The 16,607-nt window shown below is 45.3% G+C and overlaps 1 protein-coding gene across 1 annotated transcript; it reads left to right on the forward strand.

Moving 5' to 3' along the window:
- The first annotated feature begins 752 nt into the window (after positions 1-752).
- VIM (vimentin) lies at positions 753-13,403 on the forward strand. Its single transcript, XM_056857198.1, has 9 exons — positions 753-1,327; positions 3,035-3,095; positions 7,111-7,206; positions 8,328-8,489; positions 9,930-10,055; positions 10,926-11,146; positions 11,232-11,275; positions 12,288-12,373; positions 13,050-13,403. Exons 1-9 carry the CDS (start codon positions 753-755, stop codon positions 13,086-13,088), a joined length of 1,410 nt encoding a protein of 469 aa, XP_056713176.1. The 3' UTR covers positions 13,089-13,403.
- Positions 13,404-16,607: the final 3,204 nt, after the last annotated feature.

A 16,607-nucleotide genomic window follows, 5' to 3' on the forward strand; every position in this document is an offset into this window, starting at 1 on the left:
ACACAACTCCGTTCCCCGGGAGAAAAATGGCCGCTTTGCTAATTGGACTCTATGGCACCGAAGTCCCTACCCTGCCCTCCTCAGGCTCGGCCCCCCAAAATCTCCAGGTATTTCCCAACTCGGAGCTGGCAACCCTACAAACTTCGGAGGCTGCCATTCCACCCTCCTTCCCCCATTTGGGACCCCCCCCGTCTTTCTCCCCCGCCCTCAACTCTGCAGCCACGTTTTCGACGTGTTCGGTTTCCCCTCCTGGTCCCGCTCCCCTCTCCTCCTCCTCCTCCTCCTCCTCCAGCTCCATCCATCCCCACTCCCCTCCCCTCGAAGCGGCGGGATGCCCACAAAGCAGCACTCCCCCCCGCGTGGGAGACCGCCCCCTCCCCACTGGGCGGCTTCTGTCCCCCATGACTCATCCCCCCCCCCGTCCTGGCTCGCCGCCCTGGCCCCCTTTCTGTTTTGTAACCCGACTGGGCCGGGGCTGACGGGAAGGCCGCCGCCCCCTCCCCCCTCGCCCACCTCTCCCCGCCCCGTCTGTCCCTGCGGACCCCGCCAAGCCGAGCCCGGCCGCGTCGCGGCCTCTGGTTGGCCGCCGTCGGGATTGGCGGGCCGAGCCTCGGCCCGAGGGCGGGTCCGGCCTATAAAGGCGAGCGGGGCGGCGGCGCAAACCCTCCCGCGCCCCTTTGCTCCAGCCGCGCGCGCCCCGGCCGAAGTCTCCCCGGTCGCCGCCCGCCCGCCCGTCCCGTCGGGTTCCCGCCATGAGCACCACCACCAGCAGCCGGAGCTCCTCTTACCGCCGCATGTTCGGGGGCGGCAGCCGGCCCAGCGCGTCGGGCGGCGGCGGCGGCCGCTATGTCACCTCGTCCAGCCGCTACTCGCTGGGCAGCGCCCTCCGGCCCAGCAGCGTCCGCCTGGTGGCCTCGGCGCCCGGCGGCGGCTACCAGACCCGCTCGTCGTCGGTGCGGCTTCGCAGCAGCTTCCCTCAGCAGCAGCAGGTGCGCCTCTTCTCGGACGCGGGCGTGGACTTCTCCCTGGCCGACGCCATCAACACGGAGTTCAAGGCGAACCGCACCAACGAGAAGGCCGAGCTGCAGGAGCTCAACGACCGCTTCGCCAACTACATCGACAAGGTGCGCTTCCTCGAGCAGCAGAACAAGATCCTGAGCGCCGAGCTCGACCAGCTGCGGGGCAAGGGCACCTCCCGCCTGGCCGACCTCTACGACGAGGAGATGCGCGAGCTGCGCCGGCAGGTGGACCAGCTCACCAGCGACAAGGCGCGCGTCGAGGTCGAGAGGGACAACCTGGGCGACGACATCCTGCGCCTGCGAGAGAAGTAAGAGGCTGCAGGGGCCGGCGGGCGGGACGGCGGGAGCGAGCGGAGCCTCCCTGCAGCGTCCGGCGGGCGGGCGGCCGCCGGTCACGTCGGGGCTCCGTCGAGCGTGATTTCTGGCGAAGGCCCTCGAGTTCAGCTTGGACGGGTGTTGCCGTTTGTGCGCCGGAGGTTTTGCCTTGGGTGGGCCGCTCTCTAGAGGCACGTTTCCCCCGTCCGGATTCTCCAAACTCAACAATCAGCCCCCGCCTGTGCCATTTATGCCTGCGAGGTTCTGCCTTGGATCGGCCACGCTTTCGATGCGCTTCCCCCCCCCCCAATCCATCTTCTGCAAACTCAACAATGAGCCCCCAGGCAGAGTTTTGAGAATCCGGATGGGGGAAATGTGCATCTAGAGAGTGGCAAATTCAAGGCGCAACCTTCCACAAATAAATGGATGTAGAGTTCTGAGAATTCAGATGGGGAAAACGTGCATCTACAGCAGTGGTTCCCAACCTTTTTTTGATCAGGGACCACTAGGACTTTTTTGTTCGGTGCAGGGACCCCAAGGTTCAAAATAAAAATTCCGAGAATTTGAAAATAAACTTTAATCATAACTTATGTTTATAATAGAAAACCTTTAATTGAAAATATTAATTTATTATGGGTTTATAACTTTGTTTCGCGGACCTTAATTTAGTTCTCGTGGACCCCTGGGGGTCCATGGACCCCCGGTTGGGAACCAGTGATCTAGAGAGAGGCAAAACCTCCCATGCATAACTAGCCTATAACTCAGCATAGGGTTGTACTGTACGTTTCCCCAAAGTGGATATTATTGCTTTCGTTTAAATCCCAAACGTAGCTGTCCGTCTATGAACCAGGATTGCTTGAGCTGTGAATCAGGGTTAGCAATAAATAGGATGTCTCCCCCGCCCCCCATGGAACTGATGCAGCAGCCCTGGATGCTTACTGGGGGGTCTCTTGCTGGCATTCAGGAGCCTGGTGATGATGTGGCCCCGAGGCAGATTCTGAATGAGTTTTTCTTATGTGGTGCCTTTAGCAGAAAAGTTTGCAGAACTTTTTCTAGAGGTGAGCCTTGGAAGATCTTAATTCTTGCTGGTGGCTCAAAGAGAGAACATTTTTTAAAAAAGACCTCTGTGCAGCCTGCTGTAGTTTTTCCCTTGCTCTGATGCACAAAGCTCAAACGGTATTTTATTCTCCTTCTGTCATTGTTGCATCCGTTTATTCTCTTAATGTTATTCAGTGAGCTTTCTGGAAAGTTTGTGGTTTGCAAACTCCTGAAACTTGCCACGTCAATACCAAGTTTACAGTGTCTGGAACAAGGCGGCCTGAATTAACTGCTTGGTAGAAAAAACCCAGTTTTAACTGAAAGTGAATTTGCAGGATTAGGAAAATAACCCGCAATGTAGGTCAGCATCTTATAACTTAATGCAATCACTGGGTAACATTTCTAGCAGGGGTTTTCTGAAAGGTTTATCGGATTTGATGCTGCTGTTATAACAAATCTACTCCAAATCTCATCATTCACCAATAAAAATGAAGCCCCGGCCACCCCAATGAAGTGTGGGGGTACTTTTGTCTAAAGTCCCCTCCTTCCCATTCCCACCCACTTTACTCATGGCTCTCATGGGTGTGGCTGATTGTCCATCACATTGTGCTGAGAGTAGCTTGGCTCTTGGTTAACTTCCTCTTTCCGCTCTCATTTTCCAGACTTCAAGATGAGATGATACAGAGAGAAGAAGCTGAAAGCAACTTGCAGTCTTTCAGACAGGTTTGTAATCTCCCCCCCCCCCCCACGCTGAACTTTGAGAAGTTATATGGATTGTAGAGAGAACTCCTTCAAAGCAGAATTTGAAAGGCCTCCTAGTGGCTGGGAACATTGTGATTCTTTACTAGGAACGAAAGAACCATGCTCTTTCTTTATTGCAGCTTTAATTTTCTTGGGAGTCTGATAAAATTTTGTACATTTGCTGAGCAATCCTAAAGTCTTGTGTTTGCAGGCATGTAACTAGACATGTAAATCTGGCACAGTGAAGTGTGACATGGCTCAGGTTTGTGGTTGCTGCAACAAATTAACACAAACTCCAGTGGGATAGCCATCATTTCGGTTACCCTGACAGCATTATATGTGTTGTGACACATATGAAGTGCAGTGAAGCTGAGAAACCAGGTCCTCCTGGGAGGTAGTGAGTGGTGGCTAAGGTGAGACCTAACATTTTAAGTGTTGAGCTCCTGTTTTACGGCTGCTTATTCAGCTTTCTGCTCTCTGCCTAGATGTAGCAATGCTAGTTTACCCATGCAGGCCTTAGTCTCTAGCAGACCCCGGAGCCGAGTTTAAGGGCCCAGCGTTGTCTCAGTTTTATCCAAGTCTGGCCAGTTGAAGAGATCAGCTCTGTGCAACCAGTTCTGATTGGCAAAGGGTGAAAGGGAGCCAGCCATCTGTTCACTTGGCTGAAAGGTATTAATGGTTTCTATGGGATTCACTATGGAATGCAGATGCAGGCATTATGGCATGCGTGGTGGCAGCAGACTGAAATAATAGAAGCCTTTGTATCATGGGGTTCTTGTAGCAAGCTGCATTCTTACTGAATGTGTCATGGTGCAAGCATCTTTTAGAAAATCCAGGAATTCAAGCATTGGTCACTTTTTTTTGGTCCAAACTCTAAAGTAGGTGTTGAACAAGATTTATAGCTTGCTGATACAAAGACTTAAGTTAAAACGGATCTTTTGACGATGATTCAGACACTTTCTTCTCTCTCATGGTAGACTTCTAAGGGAGGGCGCGCTAATGCCATTGTTCTGTAGTCTTTGTAAGCTGACTTGGTGACTGAGGGAAGGCAGCAGAAATAGAAGTAGCTTACATTTTATTGCATGTATAAGCTACTTGGTGTAATCTTTGTTTTGTGAAAAAGACTTTTTTTTCCTGGTATGGTTGGCCCAATTTGCTGGAGGGGAGGGGAAGAGCATTTGGTTTGGGCTCAACTCTATAGTAGGCAAGTTCATTTTCAGTAATGATCTCTAACACTTCAAGGCTTCTGAGCTTAATAGGGGTATGAATAAATTTTCTCGATGCACGGTGATCTCATCAAGAATCTGAAGTGGGAGCAAGATTCTAGGATCCCAAAATTTGTATGTACGTGCCCATAGCTGTATTTTATTTATAACCCTTTTGCAAAATAGTTTTGTGTCCTTTATTGAAAAGGAGGGGGGGATGATGTTCCATTATAAGGAATATAGAGACTAGATGGAGATCAAGGGGTAAGGAAGGAAGAGGGTATGATTCTGCAAACACCTGCAATAACAGAGGATTGAAGCTTCTGGTCAGAATAGACTGCAATGCAAATGGACCTCAAAGTACTGGCATATATTGTCAGGAAACATTGTTTCTTCCCTACTTAAAGCTAGCAGTGATGTCCTGCTGTACATTTTGTGATGGATAACTTGAACTTTGATCTTGCTCCATTTAAGTGACTTAGTGCTGGAATTGAACAGCTCCGACAAGTCAATTGTTGGTTTTAAAAGTCAAATTTGTGCAAGGTAGTTGCCTGTTTAAGGAAACTTTCAGTTTTTTATCTAAAATAATGCAATTTAATGTGGGAGGAATGTGTTTTTAGCTGGTATGACTCTCAGTTGTTAGGGAGTGGCAGCTGAAACTAAAGCGGGAGTGGCACAGTGTCAAGAAGTCCACAAGTCAAATATGTCCCTTTTTTTCTTGCTGCTGGCTCCCGTAAGGCTCAAACTTCGCTAATTTGTATACCACCTTTGGTTTTCGTGCCAACGTTCCTGATGTACAGACAGTTTTAACCTGAATGGCTGAGAATCTCTGTGGGCCTGGTCAGGTTTTTTTCTATTACCCAAGGTAGCTTCTGCAGTCCTGATTGAGTTGCCTTGGCCCCCTTTTGGAAGAAGAGGGTAATGCAGGGCACAACCATCATGGCGAGCCCTTTGTTAGACACGAGTGTGTTACCCCATGTTACCCCTCAGACAAAAAAGACCATTGAGTTCTCTGAGTCTGTTTGGCACATAAAGCTGTATAATCAGTTTTCCTAGCTGGTCCTGCAAGCAGCTTGGACAATACAGGGAACAGGACATGACGTGCATCTGTGCCAGTTTGTTTATGTTGGCTGATGGTTATATTCCCCAGGCAGTTTTGTGGGCTGCTATAAATTACATTTAACGTTACTGATGTACAGTAAATTAAAAGCATATTGTGGGTATCCAGGATTTCTTGGACATATGGGGGATTTGGTGTATCAATGAAACTTATACATTTGTGGGAGAAGACCATGATTCAGTGACTCGTATATTGCAGCTGTTCTTCATAGTAAATATAAAGCCTGTCTTTAATGACTTCCTGCAACTTGGGCTGTAGAAATAAAGCTGGCATGGGCCTGAACCTACCCTGCCTAACTTCCCCATTTCCTCCCATTTGTGTTCTAAAGCTGTTGAGGATGAGACTGTAACCAGGAAGGGCTATAGCTTAGTGAAAGAGTGTGTGTACAAGGATCTCAGTATCCCAAGTCTGGGGGTGGGGGAAGGCTTTGGGTAGCAGGCTTGGGAGACGTGTGCCAAACAGCTGTCAAAGCAGAAAGTGCTAGCCTGCCAGCAAGATTTTCTTCACCTGTGTAAGGTTTTAAAAGCAAAATCCTAAATTGATTCATAAGCCTAAATGCTGTTTCTCTATGGAGCAGTGAAAACTGTCAATATAGTTTCAGGTTGTGATTTAATAGCAAGCCACTGCTTGTGACCCCCTAAACAGGGATTTAAGACTAAATAGAACTAAACACTCCCCTCCCACAGTGTAAGAGGTGTCAAACTGGAATGGATGGTGTAACACCCACAGGAAGCAGCTACCACCAATTACTAACTGCCTGAAATGTCTTTGTAAAGTGCTGTTTGAAAAGCTTGATTGTATGAGCCCCATTGGAAATGATGGTAAACCTTGACCTGTGGGGCAGCTGGAACACTGGAAAGCCAAATGCGCAACAGGTGTTAAGTCCCTGTAGACAGGGAAAGTTTAAACTCCTTCTGTCTAGTCTGTGTGAATTGTCCTTAGCTAATCCTTTTCCATTAAACTGTGAGCTTTGGCACAAAATCCCATTTCTGAACTGCGCTGTTCAGTTTCTTTGTTGAAACGACTAGCAGATTTGCCCAACACAAACAAAAGCAGCCACTGATGAGAGCTCAAATCTCTTTTACGTGCTGCCAAATACATACAAAACAACATTTTTGTTGTAGCTGTAATTCCATTTTGTTTCCAGCCCTTTGTCCAAAGTCCTAGTTCCTTAATGAAGCCAATAATCTCTTCCTGCCAAACTTTGCCTTTTGTCCTAAGCAGGTAACTAAGGACCACTTGACCTGTCGTTTCCTTTAGCTGCATAAAGAGAGGTACCGGCCTTTGTGGCAAAGTATCCTTAAGTCACTAAGGCAGCAATCCTGTGCACCGTGAGGACTACAGCCCATTGAATAAGCAGGAATCTGCTTCCCTGTATGCATGTGTAGGATTACCTATATAAAGCACCTGGAACATACTTGATTCACATAACTGTGTAAATTGTAGACAAACATACTGCTGCATCCCCTTCATTAAAGAAAGTGTACAGTATGCAGCTGGAAAGAAGCCTGCACAAAACCCTTTTTTAATTATTTGGTATGTTTAATGAGCATGTGGAGAGGAGGTGTTACCTCATTGCCATTTAGACTGTAACAGTGACAATGAATAGGTGTAAATTTATCAAATTAGAGTTGCCACATGATTGTTACAACACTATCTTATTTTTTTTCAGGATGTTGACAATGCCTCTCTGGCACGTCTGGATCTAGAACGCAAAGTTGAGTCATTACAAGAAGAGATTGTCTTCTTGAAGAAGCTTCATGATGAGGTAGGGGGTTGGGTGTCAGTGTCGAAATTTGGGATTCAGAGTTAATGACTTTTGTATCCAGAATGTATGAATATTCAGAGTTCTGTTGAATCAGGTAGAAAACTGCTATATCCCACAAGGCAAACCAGGTTTTCCTCTGATCTTTTCCTGATGTTAGCGGCAATCCAAAAGGACTGAGCAGATATGGCAAGTAGATTTAGAGGCACGGCAGTAGTGGTCTAACAAACCTTATTGCTACATATCTGAATAAGGGAGCCTAAGCAACATTATAAAATTTCTGTATGAATCTACTACTTGAGAGCCAGCATGGTGTAGTGGTTAAAAGCGGTGGACTCTAATCTGGAGAACCGGATTGGTTTCCCCACTCCTACACATGAAGCCAGCTGGGCAACCTTGAGCTAGTCGCTGCTCTATTAGAGCTCTCTCAGCCTCACCTACCTCACAGGGTGTTTGTTGTGGGGAGGGGAAGGTGATTGTAAGCCAGTTTGATTCTTCCTTAAGTGGTAGAGAAAGTCGGCATATAAAAACCAACTCTTCTAATCTAAAATACAAAGTAAATGTATGCACTAAGGAGTACAGTGGAAGCAAATGTGGGATGAAGTTCTCTGAAATGGACACAGGAAGGATTTTTTTAAAGTATGGAACACTGCATCAACAATAAATAGTCAGGAAACCACTGAGGGGGATATAAAGCAGCTCTGCCCACTTTTCAGTGGAAGGGAACCCTTGTGAAAGTGCTTTCTGTTGTCACCACCTCTTCAGGAGTCCTAAAATGAAGACAACTACTAATTAGAGACTTTGCTTTCACCGCAGTCTCTCCCCTCCAAAAAAACCCATGGCAGTTCCAACAGGGGATGCCCTTGGTCCCTGTTCCCACTACTGGGTGCCAGACTGTCTGGTGTAATATGCTTCACTTTAAGTTCCCAGGCAGCACATACTCCCATTGGAGTCAGTAAAATTCCAGATATCCAAAATAATAGGCTTTGGAAAGGTTCTGAATGTTTCCAACTCAGGATTGTGCACCCCCAAGATGGAGGTAAATGGAACTTGGTCAGACTTTGCGTGCTGATCTCTGTGTGATGGATGGTGTTGATAAAGAACCACCTGTGTGTTTCTTGAAGGAAATCCGTGAGTTACAGGTCCAGATCCAGGAACAACATATCCAGGTTGATATGGATGTTGCTAAGCCCGATCTGACTGCTGCCCTACGTGATGTGCGTCAACAATATGAAAGTGTTGCTGCTAAGAACCTTCAGGAAGCTGAAGAGTGGTACAAATCCAAAGTAAGTGATCAATCTATTAAAGTGTGTGTAGATAAGGGAACGTGTTCTGTAATTCTTTGTTACAACTTCATCACTCCAACCATTAACAAAGCTTGAAGGTGGAAGATATTAATCTACACTAGGCCTTAATACCACAGAATGCTGCCTTAAACTGTCATATATCCTTCGTTTTCACTCAAGAATACTGAGTTTTTATCATGCTGTTTGAGTTGATGAGTATTTTGCATGACCCATAGATAGTAAAAGGGGCCACTTAGCAAGCTATGAACTCTCATTACAAGCCAAACTTTTCTTTAAAGACAAATAGCCATCTCTCTCCACTTAAAGTGCTTGAAAACAAGCTATCCACAATAGATGTGATTAAACTATTACACTGACTTAAGCATGCCGAGAAGCTTATCTGAGGTTTCTTGATATACGGACTATTAAAGTGCTAGGGGATAATGGGAAATGTGTGTACAGCATTAATAGTTCAGTACTTGCTCATATATCCCCATCACAGAATGTATACTATATTCAAAGATAAGATGCAGTCTTCTGGCACCCTAAAGACTACTTATTCTGCCTGCTTATTCTGCCTTTTGCTAGAATAAAAACTTGTCAGCCTTTGAGGTGCCAGAAACTCCTTTTGCCGCAGAAAGTAAACAAACATGATTACCCTTCTGGAATTATCACTATATTCAACTTTATTTGCTATCACAATCTAAGCAGCACTGTCTTATCAGTCCTGAAGGTACAGGGTAGTAACATGCCAGAAAGTTAAACAGCTTGTGTCTTGATGCAGGGCACATATTATTAATATGTTTGCACTCAAAGTGGCATGATTTTTTCATTGAGACTTCTGTAGGAGTACAGATTGCAGTATTCACTTGTGGTTTTCTGTACACAAGGCCCATGTTATTGATTTTGCACAGATTGGCCTATTTAAAACTGGCTTGACTATAGGGCAGGGGTGGGGAATGTCAGGCCCGGGGGCTGTATAAGGCCCGCGAAATCATTTGGTCTGGCCCTTAGTGGGTCCTGGTAGATCTCTAGCTCAGAAGGATCTAAGACTAGCGATCTGCCCTCTCCCGCGGACAGGAATAGCCTCTATTCAAGGCGGATGTGAGTTTGTTTTGCCGAGAAAAGGAACCTTTTTTCCCCCTTGAAGAAGAGTTGTTAGCTATGGAGCTTCTAGGACTGCCCAAGAATATAGCAGGCTAATTTTTAAGTTGATAATTTTGTATGGCCCACGAATGATATTATAAATATCCAAATGGCCCTTGGCAGAAAAAATGTTCCCCACCCCTGCTATAGGGGCATGAATGTGCAATAGAGCTCTCCAGCTAAATTGCACAAATGAACGGTTGTGCTGGTTTTTATTCCTTTAGCCCGGTAATGGTGTGATGGAATCTCTTGTTCCTAAAGTACTGCTCAAATTCTAACCTACTGTGTTAATAGTTTGCAGATCTGTCTGAAGCAGCTAGCAGGAACAATGATGCCTTGCGCCAGGCCAAACAAGAAGCAAGTGATTACCGCAGGCAAATTCAGTCTCTCACCTGCGAAGTGGATGCACTTAAAGGAACTGTAAGTGAGAGACTCTGCTTGAATTGAAAGGCTTTGGCTGACCCGCTCCTCTTTCTCCCTCTCTCTCTTTTCCCAAAAATCAAATAGTTGTAGTACTAGCGCTGTTCTGCTGTGTGGTTGAAAATTATATTCACTGATATTTGCCATACCAAACAAAAAAACCCTCAAAACTGAATGTAGGCGAAATAGATTTGCAAAGGTTGCCTTGTATGGAGTGAGATAATTGGTGAGCCAGCATGGTGTAGTGGTTAAGAGCAGCAGACTCTAATCCTGGTGAACCGAGTTTGTTTCCCCACTCCTCCATGTGAAGCCTGCTGGGTGACCTTAGGCTAGTCACAGTTCTCTCAGAACTCTCTCAGCCCCACCTACCTCACAAGGTGCCTGTTGTGTGTGTGGGGTGGGGGGAGAGGGAATGCGATTGTAAGCCATTTTGAGACTCTTTAAAGGTAGAGAAAGCAGGGTATAAAAACCAACTCTTCTTCTGGTTCAGCTCAGGCTAGTTTCATCTACTTGTATTGGCTTGCCATGGTTTCAGGCAGGACTCTTTCCCGGTCCTGTCTTTAACTGGAGTCACCAAGGATTGAACCTAGAATCTTGTGACATGTATGTTCTGCCACTGAGTTCTGGCTGCTGTAGGTAGCTGATGTGTAGTGTTTAGACTATCAGATGATCTGGGAGACCCATGTTCATTTCCCTTTTTGCCATGAAGTTTCCTGAGTGATGTTGGGCCAGTCACACAGTGTTGTGGTGAGATAGAATAGGGGTTAATGATTACTGGTTAATGATGGGCAGTTCTAACTGAACAGCAGGGTACAAGAAATGTACTGAACAAATGAGACTTCATTATGTACTCCGTCAAAATCTCTACAGAATGAATCCATGGAACGCCAGATGCGTGAGATGGAAGAGAACTTCTCTCTTGAAGCTGCTAACTACCAAGACAATATTGCCCGTCTCCAAGAAGAAATCCAAAACATGAAGGAAGAAATGGCTCGCCACCTTCGCGAGTACCAAGAACTGCTGAATGTAAAGATGGCTCTTGATATTGAGATTGCCACCTACAGGAAACTGCTGGAAGGAGAGGAGAGCAGGTATTAGCTCAGTCTGAGAACTGTGTACGCACACTGAAAGGCACCACAAAACTGCATCTAAATCTTTATGCTTTTTGTTTTACAGAATTAGTATGCCTCTTCCTACCTTTGCTTCCCTGAATCTGAGGGGTGAGTAGCTTTTCTACTATCCAGGAAATAGTCCTCATTTTTCATGTAGAAGTAATCTAGTATTTGAGGGTGAACTTGACACTAGTATGGCTTCTATATCTAAATGGTTCAGATGGGGCTGGAACTGGTACAGTTCTAAAACTGTGCCTGTGATTGCTTTGTATCGTTTGTATCCAAATTTAGAACAGGGTACAGTCATTGCAGTGTTTACACTTTGTGGATTTATTTACTAAAACAATTGCATCTTGGTCTTCCTAGTGGCTCAAGGTAGCTAACAAAATCACAATTTAAAACATACAGGAAAAAATAACTTCCTCTGAAGTATAGCTACAGTCTATATTCCATTTAAAGCCCTAGCAAATAAAATGGCCATGGAGCACCTCCTGCATGACGGTACCGCCCTTCACCACCACTGGGAGCTACATCAGAAAAGGCACAGGCTGTAGTTGATACTAGGTGGCCTACCCTAAGCATGGGAACAACCAGCAGGTGAACTTAGGAAGATCTTGAGAGGGAGGGCAGGAAGGGATGAGCCGGTGCTCAGCTCTTATGGCCCTTTCTTACATGCCCAGGGTAATTCCGAATACTACTTTTGGGTCAGGAAGGAATTTTCCTCCAGGCCAGATTGGCCATGGATCCTGGAGGTTATTTTGCCTTCCTCTGGGCATAGAGCAGGGGTCACTAGGGGAGTGGGGGGGGAGGGGGGAGTTGTGAATTTCCTACGTTGTGCGGAGGTTCGACTAGTTGACCCTTGAGATCCCTTCCAGCTCTGTTTCTGTGTAACCTGAGGACTGTAACTGGTGGGTGGGGTTGTATGAGAACAGTTGATGGGGCAGGAAGTTAATTTGCAATAGGACTCCTTCCAACTTAAAAATCTATAGATGGTATGGTGCTTTGATGGATTACACAGAATATGGCTTTTCGGTATGGCATCGTTATTGATACAGAATGTCTAACATGAATGAGTGAACCTTCTCTAAAGTGGTCTAATGAAATGCCCTTCTACTTGCAGAAACAAACCTTGAGTCTATCCCAATTGTGGATACCCATTCAAAGAGAACGCTCCTGATCAAGACTGTTGAAACTAGAGATGGACAGGTGAGGGCAAGGAATGAGTTCCTAAGCTTTAGTTTCTATTGACATTTTTGAACCAATATAGTGAATAGGTTTTTTAAAAATTAATTTCTTTCCTCCCTGAATTTTGCATTAGTCTCCTGCTGGAAATTATGGTGTCTGTAATCAAGCTCTGTAGGTGTCCCCCCCACCCCAAGCTTTGACCTCCTCATTTCAAAGCTTCCCCTGCCATGTGAACAGAAGTCTCACATTGAATGTTATGTTTATATGGTATAGCAATTTCAAAGTCGAGTCAGAGCAGTTGGGTGAGCAGTGTGGGCAGATTGAAGGGTGTTGCCAAGGAAGGCAATCTGGCACCGCAGAATTGCATAGCCTCCCTGTCCACCTTATGGTCAGAGCAACAAATCTGTTGCAGGTAGTGGTAATGTTGGTGAACATCTAGTGCTTGGGCTTGAGATTCTTTTGAGTCCAGCATAAGTTGGGCTTGCCAGGCATGGGAGGAGGCAAAATGAGACAGAACTGAGCTTCCTTTCCTCTTGACTATCAATCTAATGTGTAGAATCTCTGCTAAATTGTGTACTGTCCATGAGAGCTTTCTAGTTGTAATCCCATGTATTTCTCTCCATTGACTGTTGAAGAATGGGAGGGCCAGTGGACACCTAACATCAGTGCTTATACAGTCTGCCAATTGTTTCCCTAGGTTATCAATGAAACTTCCCACCATGATGACCTGGAGTAAAGGAAATACAGCACAACATTCTTGTGCAGAAATGAAGCCTTACCAGCAAGACTTAAAAAGACAAACAGCTTTCAAGTGCCTTTCTGCAGTTTTCTCCAAGAGCGCAAGATGGTTATGCTAGAAGAGATAGGTCTTAGATCTTGCAAGCGTGCTCTCTTGGTGGTTTAGAAGAGCTTACAAAAAGGAGTCTAGTTCACTGATAGCAATATCTTGTGCTGCAATACTGTTTTAAAGTTTCTGAATTGAATAAAACTTCTTTTTTCCAGCACAGTATGAGCAACCTATCACTGCTTCAATAAACACTTGGGAAACAGCTTTCTAATGTGTTCTTATTTGTGGCATGGTATTAAACAACTGTTGGGAAATGCTCTTCACAATTTTTTAAAGTACACACATCTGCTTCCCGAAAGCTGGTGCCCTTCTCTATGAGTTTGAGTATTATGTACGCCCTTGTAGGGATGAAATTATTCCTTGACATAATATTGAATTGTGGGGATATTGGGGCTTTCCAACGCTTAAATCCCAATTTTTTTTTAAACAAGGGGGAAAATGGTTTTTAATCCCTCATCAGCGAAACCTCAGTTGCAATTGTGATTTCCACACTAAATATTCTTATTGGGCAGTGCTTCTAATATAATCCGCAATGTTGCTGATGTCTGTATCGATAAGATCCTTTGGAGATAACTGCTCTTCCACAGCATCTTTCAAATGGAGAAAGCAGCCTGTTGGAAGTGGTGAAAACCAGTCAAGTGGTCCCCATCTCCCTTAGTTTCTGTTCATTTTGTACATTTCTTTGGTTCAGTCTTTTCTCCAGTGCATGACCTTTTCTATAGTTTCTTGTGTAAGCTTAGTACTTTGTCAACAGGTAAAATAACCAGGACTGAGACCCTGCTGCTTATCATTTAAGTACCCATAATACTTGCCTGTGTGAGCCCCATGGCGCAGAGTGTTAATCTGCAGTACTGCAGTCAAAAGCTCTGCTCACGACCTGAGTTCGATCCTGACGAAAGTTGGTTTCAGGTAGCCGGCTCAAGGTTGACTCAGCCTTTCATCCTTCCGAGGTTGGTGAAATGATGATCCAGCTTGCTGGGGGTAAAGGTAAGATGACTGGGGAAGGCACTGGCAAACCACCCTGCAAACCAAGTCTGCCTTGGAAACGTTGGGATGTGATGTTACCCCATGGGTCAGGAATGACCCGGTGCTTGCACAGGGGACCTTTACCTTTTTAATACTTGTGCCCTGTGAATGCTGGGATTCTCAGGAACCTGTAGGCTCCAGGCATACTATTCAAAGAAATGCCCCATTTTTAATTAATCCACTCGTTTTCCTTTTGCAGTTTTCCAGAGTTTATTCCTCTTGACTTGTGCTTGAAACAAAAATGGTCTAAGGTCCACAGCCAGAAATAACCTCATAACTGTCTTAGCACAAATCTGATATCAAGAGGTCTTTCTAACCGTCAGACTGTGGAGAGCTCTCTAATGCTTAAGTTAACACTACCAGGCTCTTTCTGACAATTTTGGGAGAGCTCAGATTGCTATGCCACACAAGGCTGATTTGAAAGGGCTCCAAGAAGTCTAGGAAAAGAGAAAACAAGTTCCAGTGGGAGTGTTGGTTGTAATTAAATGCCTCACCATGGCCGCTGTAGAGGGACACAAATGAGTAGTTCCATGTGTAGTTGGAAATCCTAGATAATAGAATCTTGGATAATGAAATAAGGTAACTCCTTGATAGGTGACATCACATTTTATAGCAGATTTCTGTTGATATTCCTTTTGCTACTAACATTGCCTTTGGGGTGATTATAACAATTCTCTTCACATCAGTGCTAAACAGGCTAGCTCAACAAAAATGACTTCATGGTTGGGTTAGCTTCTGTTAATTTATTTTTGTAGCTGAGTGCTTGTTTTTCTGAGAACGGCTTTGCCTGTGAAGCACAGGTTACTCCTCAGAGGCTGTGGTGCTTGCATGACTGGAGATGGTTTATTGTCCCTCATTCCTTCCCCACAGACTTAGATACTGTAGAGAGCACAGTCAATTATTATGGCTCCTGTAAGTTAACTATAATATGCAGTCGTGTCAGTATTGTATGTTGATATGAGAGCTGAAATCCACAGTAAACTGACTTCAAATAATAAACTCCAGTATTTACTGTGGAATAGGCTCCAAGAGGGTTTGAGAATGAGAACATTTGATGAAATCTGAGGTAAAAAAAATCATGTCCTGTGAAAGGAGGCAAAATATATGCTAGAGGTTTTTAGGACAGGTAGTGAGAATAGGGTTGTACAGCTCTTGTCATCTGTTTCAAGAAAGGCCACTAGAGCTAGAAAAGGGTAACATGATCAGGGGCTCAGATCACCTTCCTGGTGAAGAAAGGCTAATGACATGGATTCACTGGAAAATTTCTACTGGCACAAGGGACTGACTTCTGCCTTTTCCAGTTGCAAACCTGACTCCTATTCCCCAGGATCAGTACTTCAGGGGCCATTTTGAGCTGCAGTGGGAAGGGGGTAAGTTGTGCTCTGCTGATGGAAGCCTACAATGGGCCAAAGCCAGAATATTTGGGGCTGTGGGAGTATATAATAGAGGTTTATAAAATAGTGTTGAGTGGCGAAAGTGGAGTGTTGCCCATTCTTTCCCATGCTACAAGGATTTGAGAGCCGGTTGAACATTCAGGACTGGCTAATGGAAGTGCTTGTTCATGTTATTAATTTATGGAATTCACTGCTAATTGATATAGCGGTGGCCACTAGCTTAAATTACTTGAAAATGGATTGGTCTGTCAATGGCCTGTCAATGGCAATTACTTATGGTAGCTGAATGGAACCTCATTGTCCAGAGGTAGTACACAAGCCATCCTCTTCATGCCCTGCTTGTGGGCTTCTTGGATGCATCTGGCTGGCCACTATGACAAAAAGAAGGCTGGACTAAATGTCCCTTTGGTCTGATCCAACAGGGCTGTTCTGACGCTTTTATGATGCAATGATTTTTTTCACATTTTTAATCTCAGTTTTTTTTAATGCTTGAGAAAAAAAATCATTCTTCCATTGTTGAAAGGAACTGCTTTTTCATCTTTTAAGTAGTTCTTTTCAGACAATTCAGTCTGAAGAAATGGTAGGATCCTTGGAGGTTTTGAGGCCTACCACCTGTTTTGTATGACCCTTGCCCTTCCTGGTTTCTTAAATCTACCAGAGGGGCTAGCTGGCTTGGTCTGAGAGGTAGTTAATGCCTTCTTGAGAGAAGGTGATCCCAACCATGAAATAATGCATCCACTGCTAAAGAAGATGACCCTGGATCCAGGAGATTTCAATAACAATCTCAAATGTTCCAGTCTTGAGCAAGATAGTGGCTTGAGCAATGGGTAGTGGCTGGACAACTTCAAGCATTCCTGGATGAAACCGATTGAGTGGATCTTTTCCAGTCTGGTTTCTGGCATGGTTATGGGACTGGGTTGGGACTGGCAGGTTCAGTTTCATGTTCATGGAGGAAAGGGGTATTCATGGCTACTAGTTAAAATGGATA

The sequence above is a fragment of the Euleptes europaea genome, chromosome 11 (genome assembly GCF_029931775.1).
Source record: "Euleptes europaea isolate rEulEur1 chromosome 11, rEulEur1.hap1, whole genome shotgun sequence".
Lineage (NCBI taxonomy): Eukaryota > Metazoa > Chordata > Lepidosauria > Squamata > Sphaerodactylidae > Euleptes > Euleptes europaea.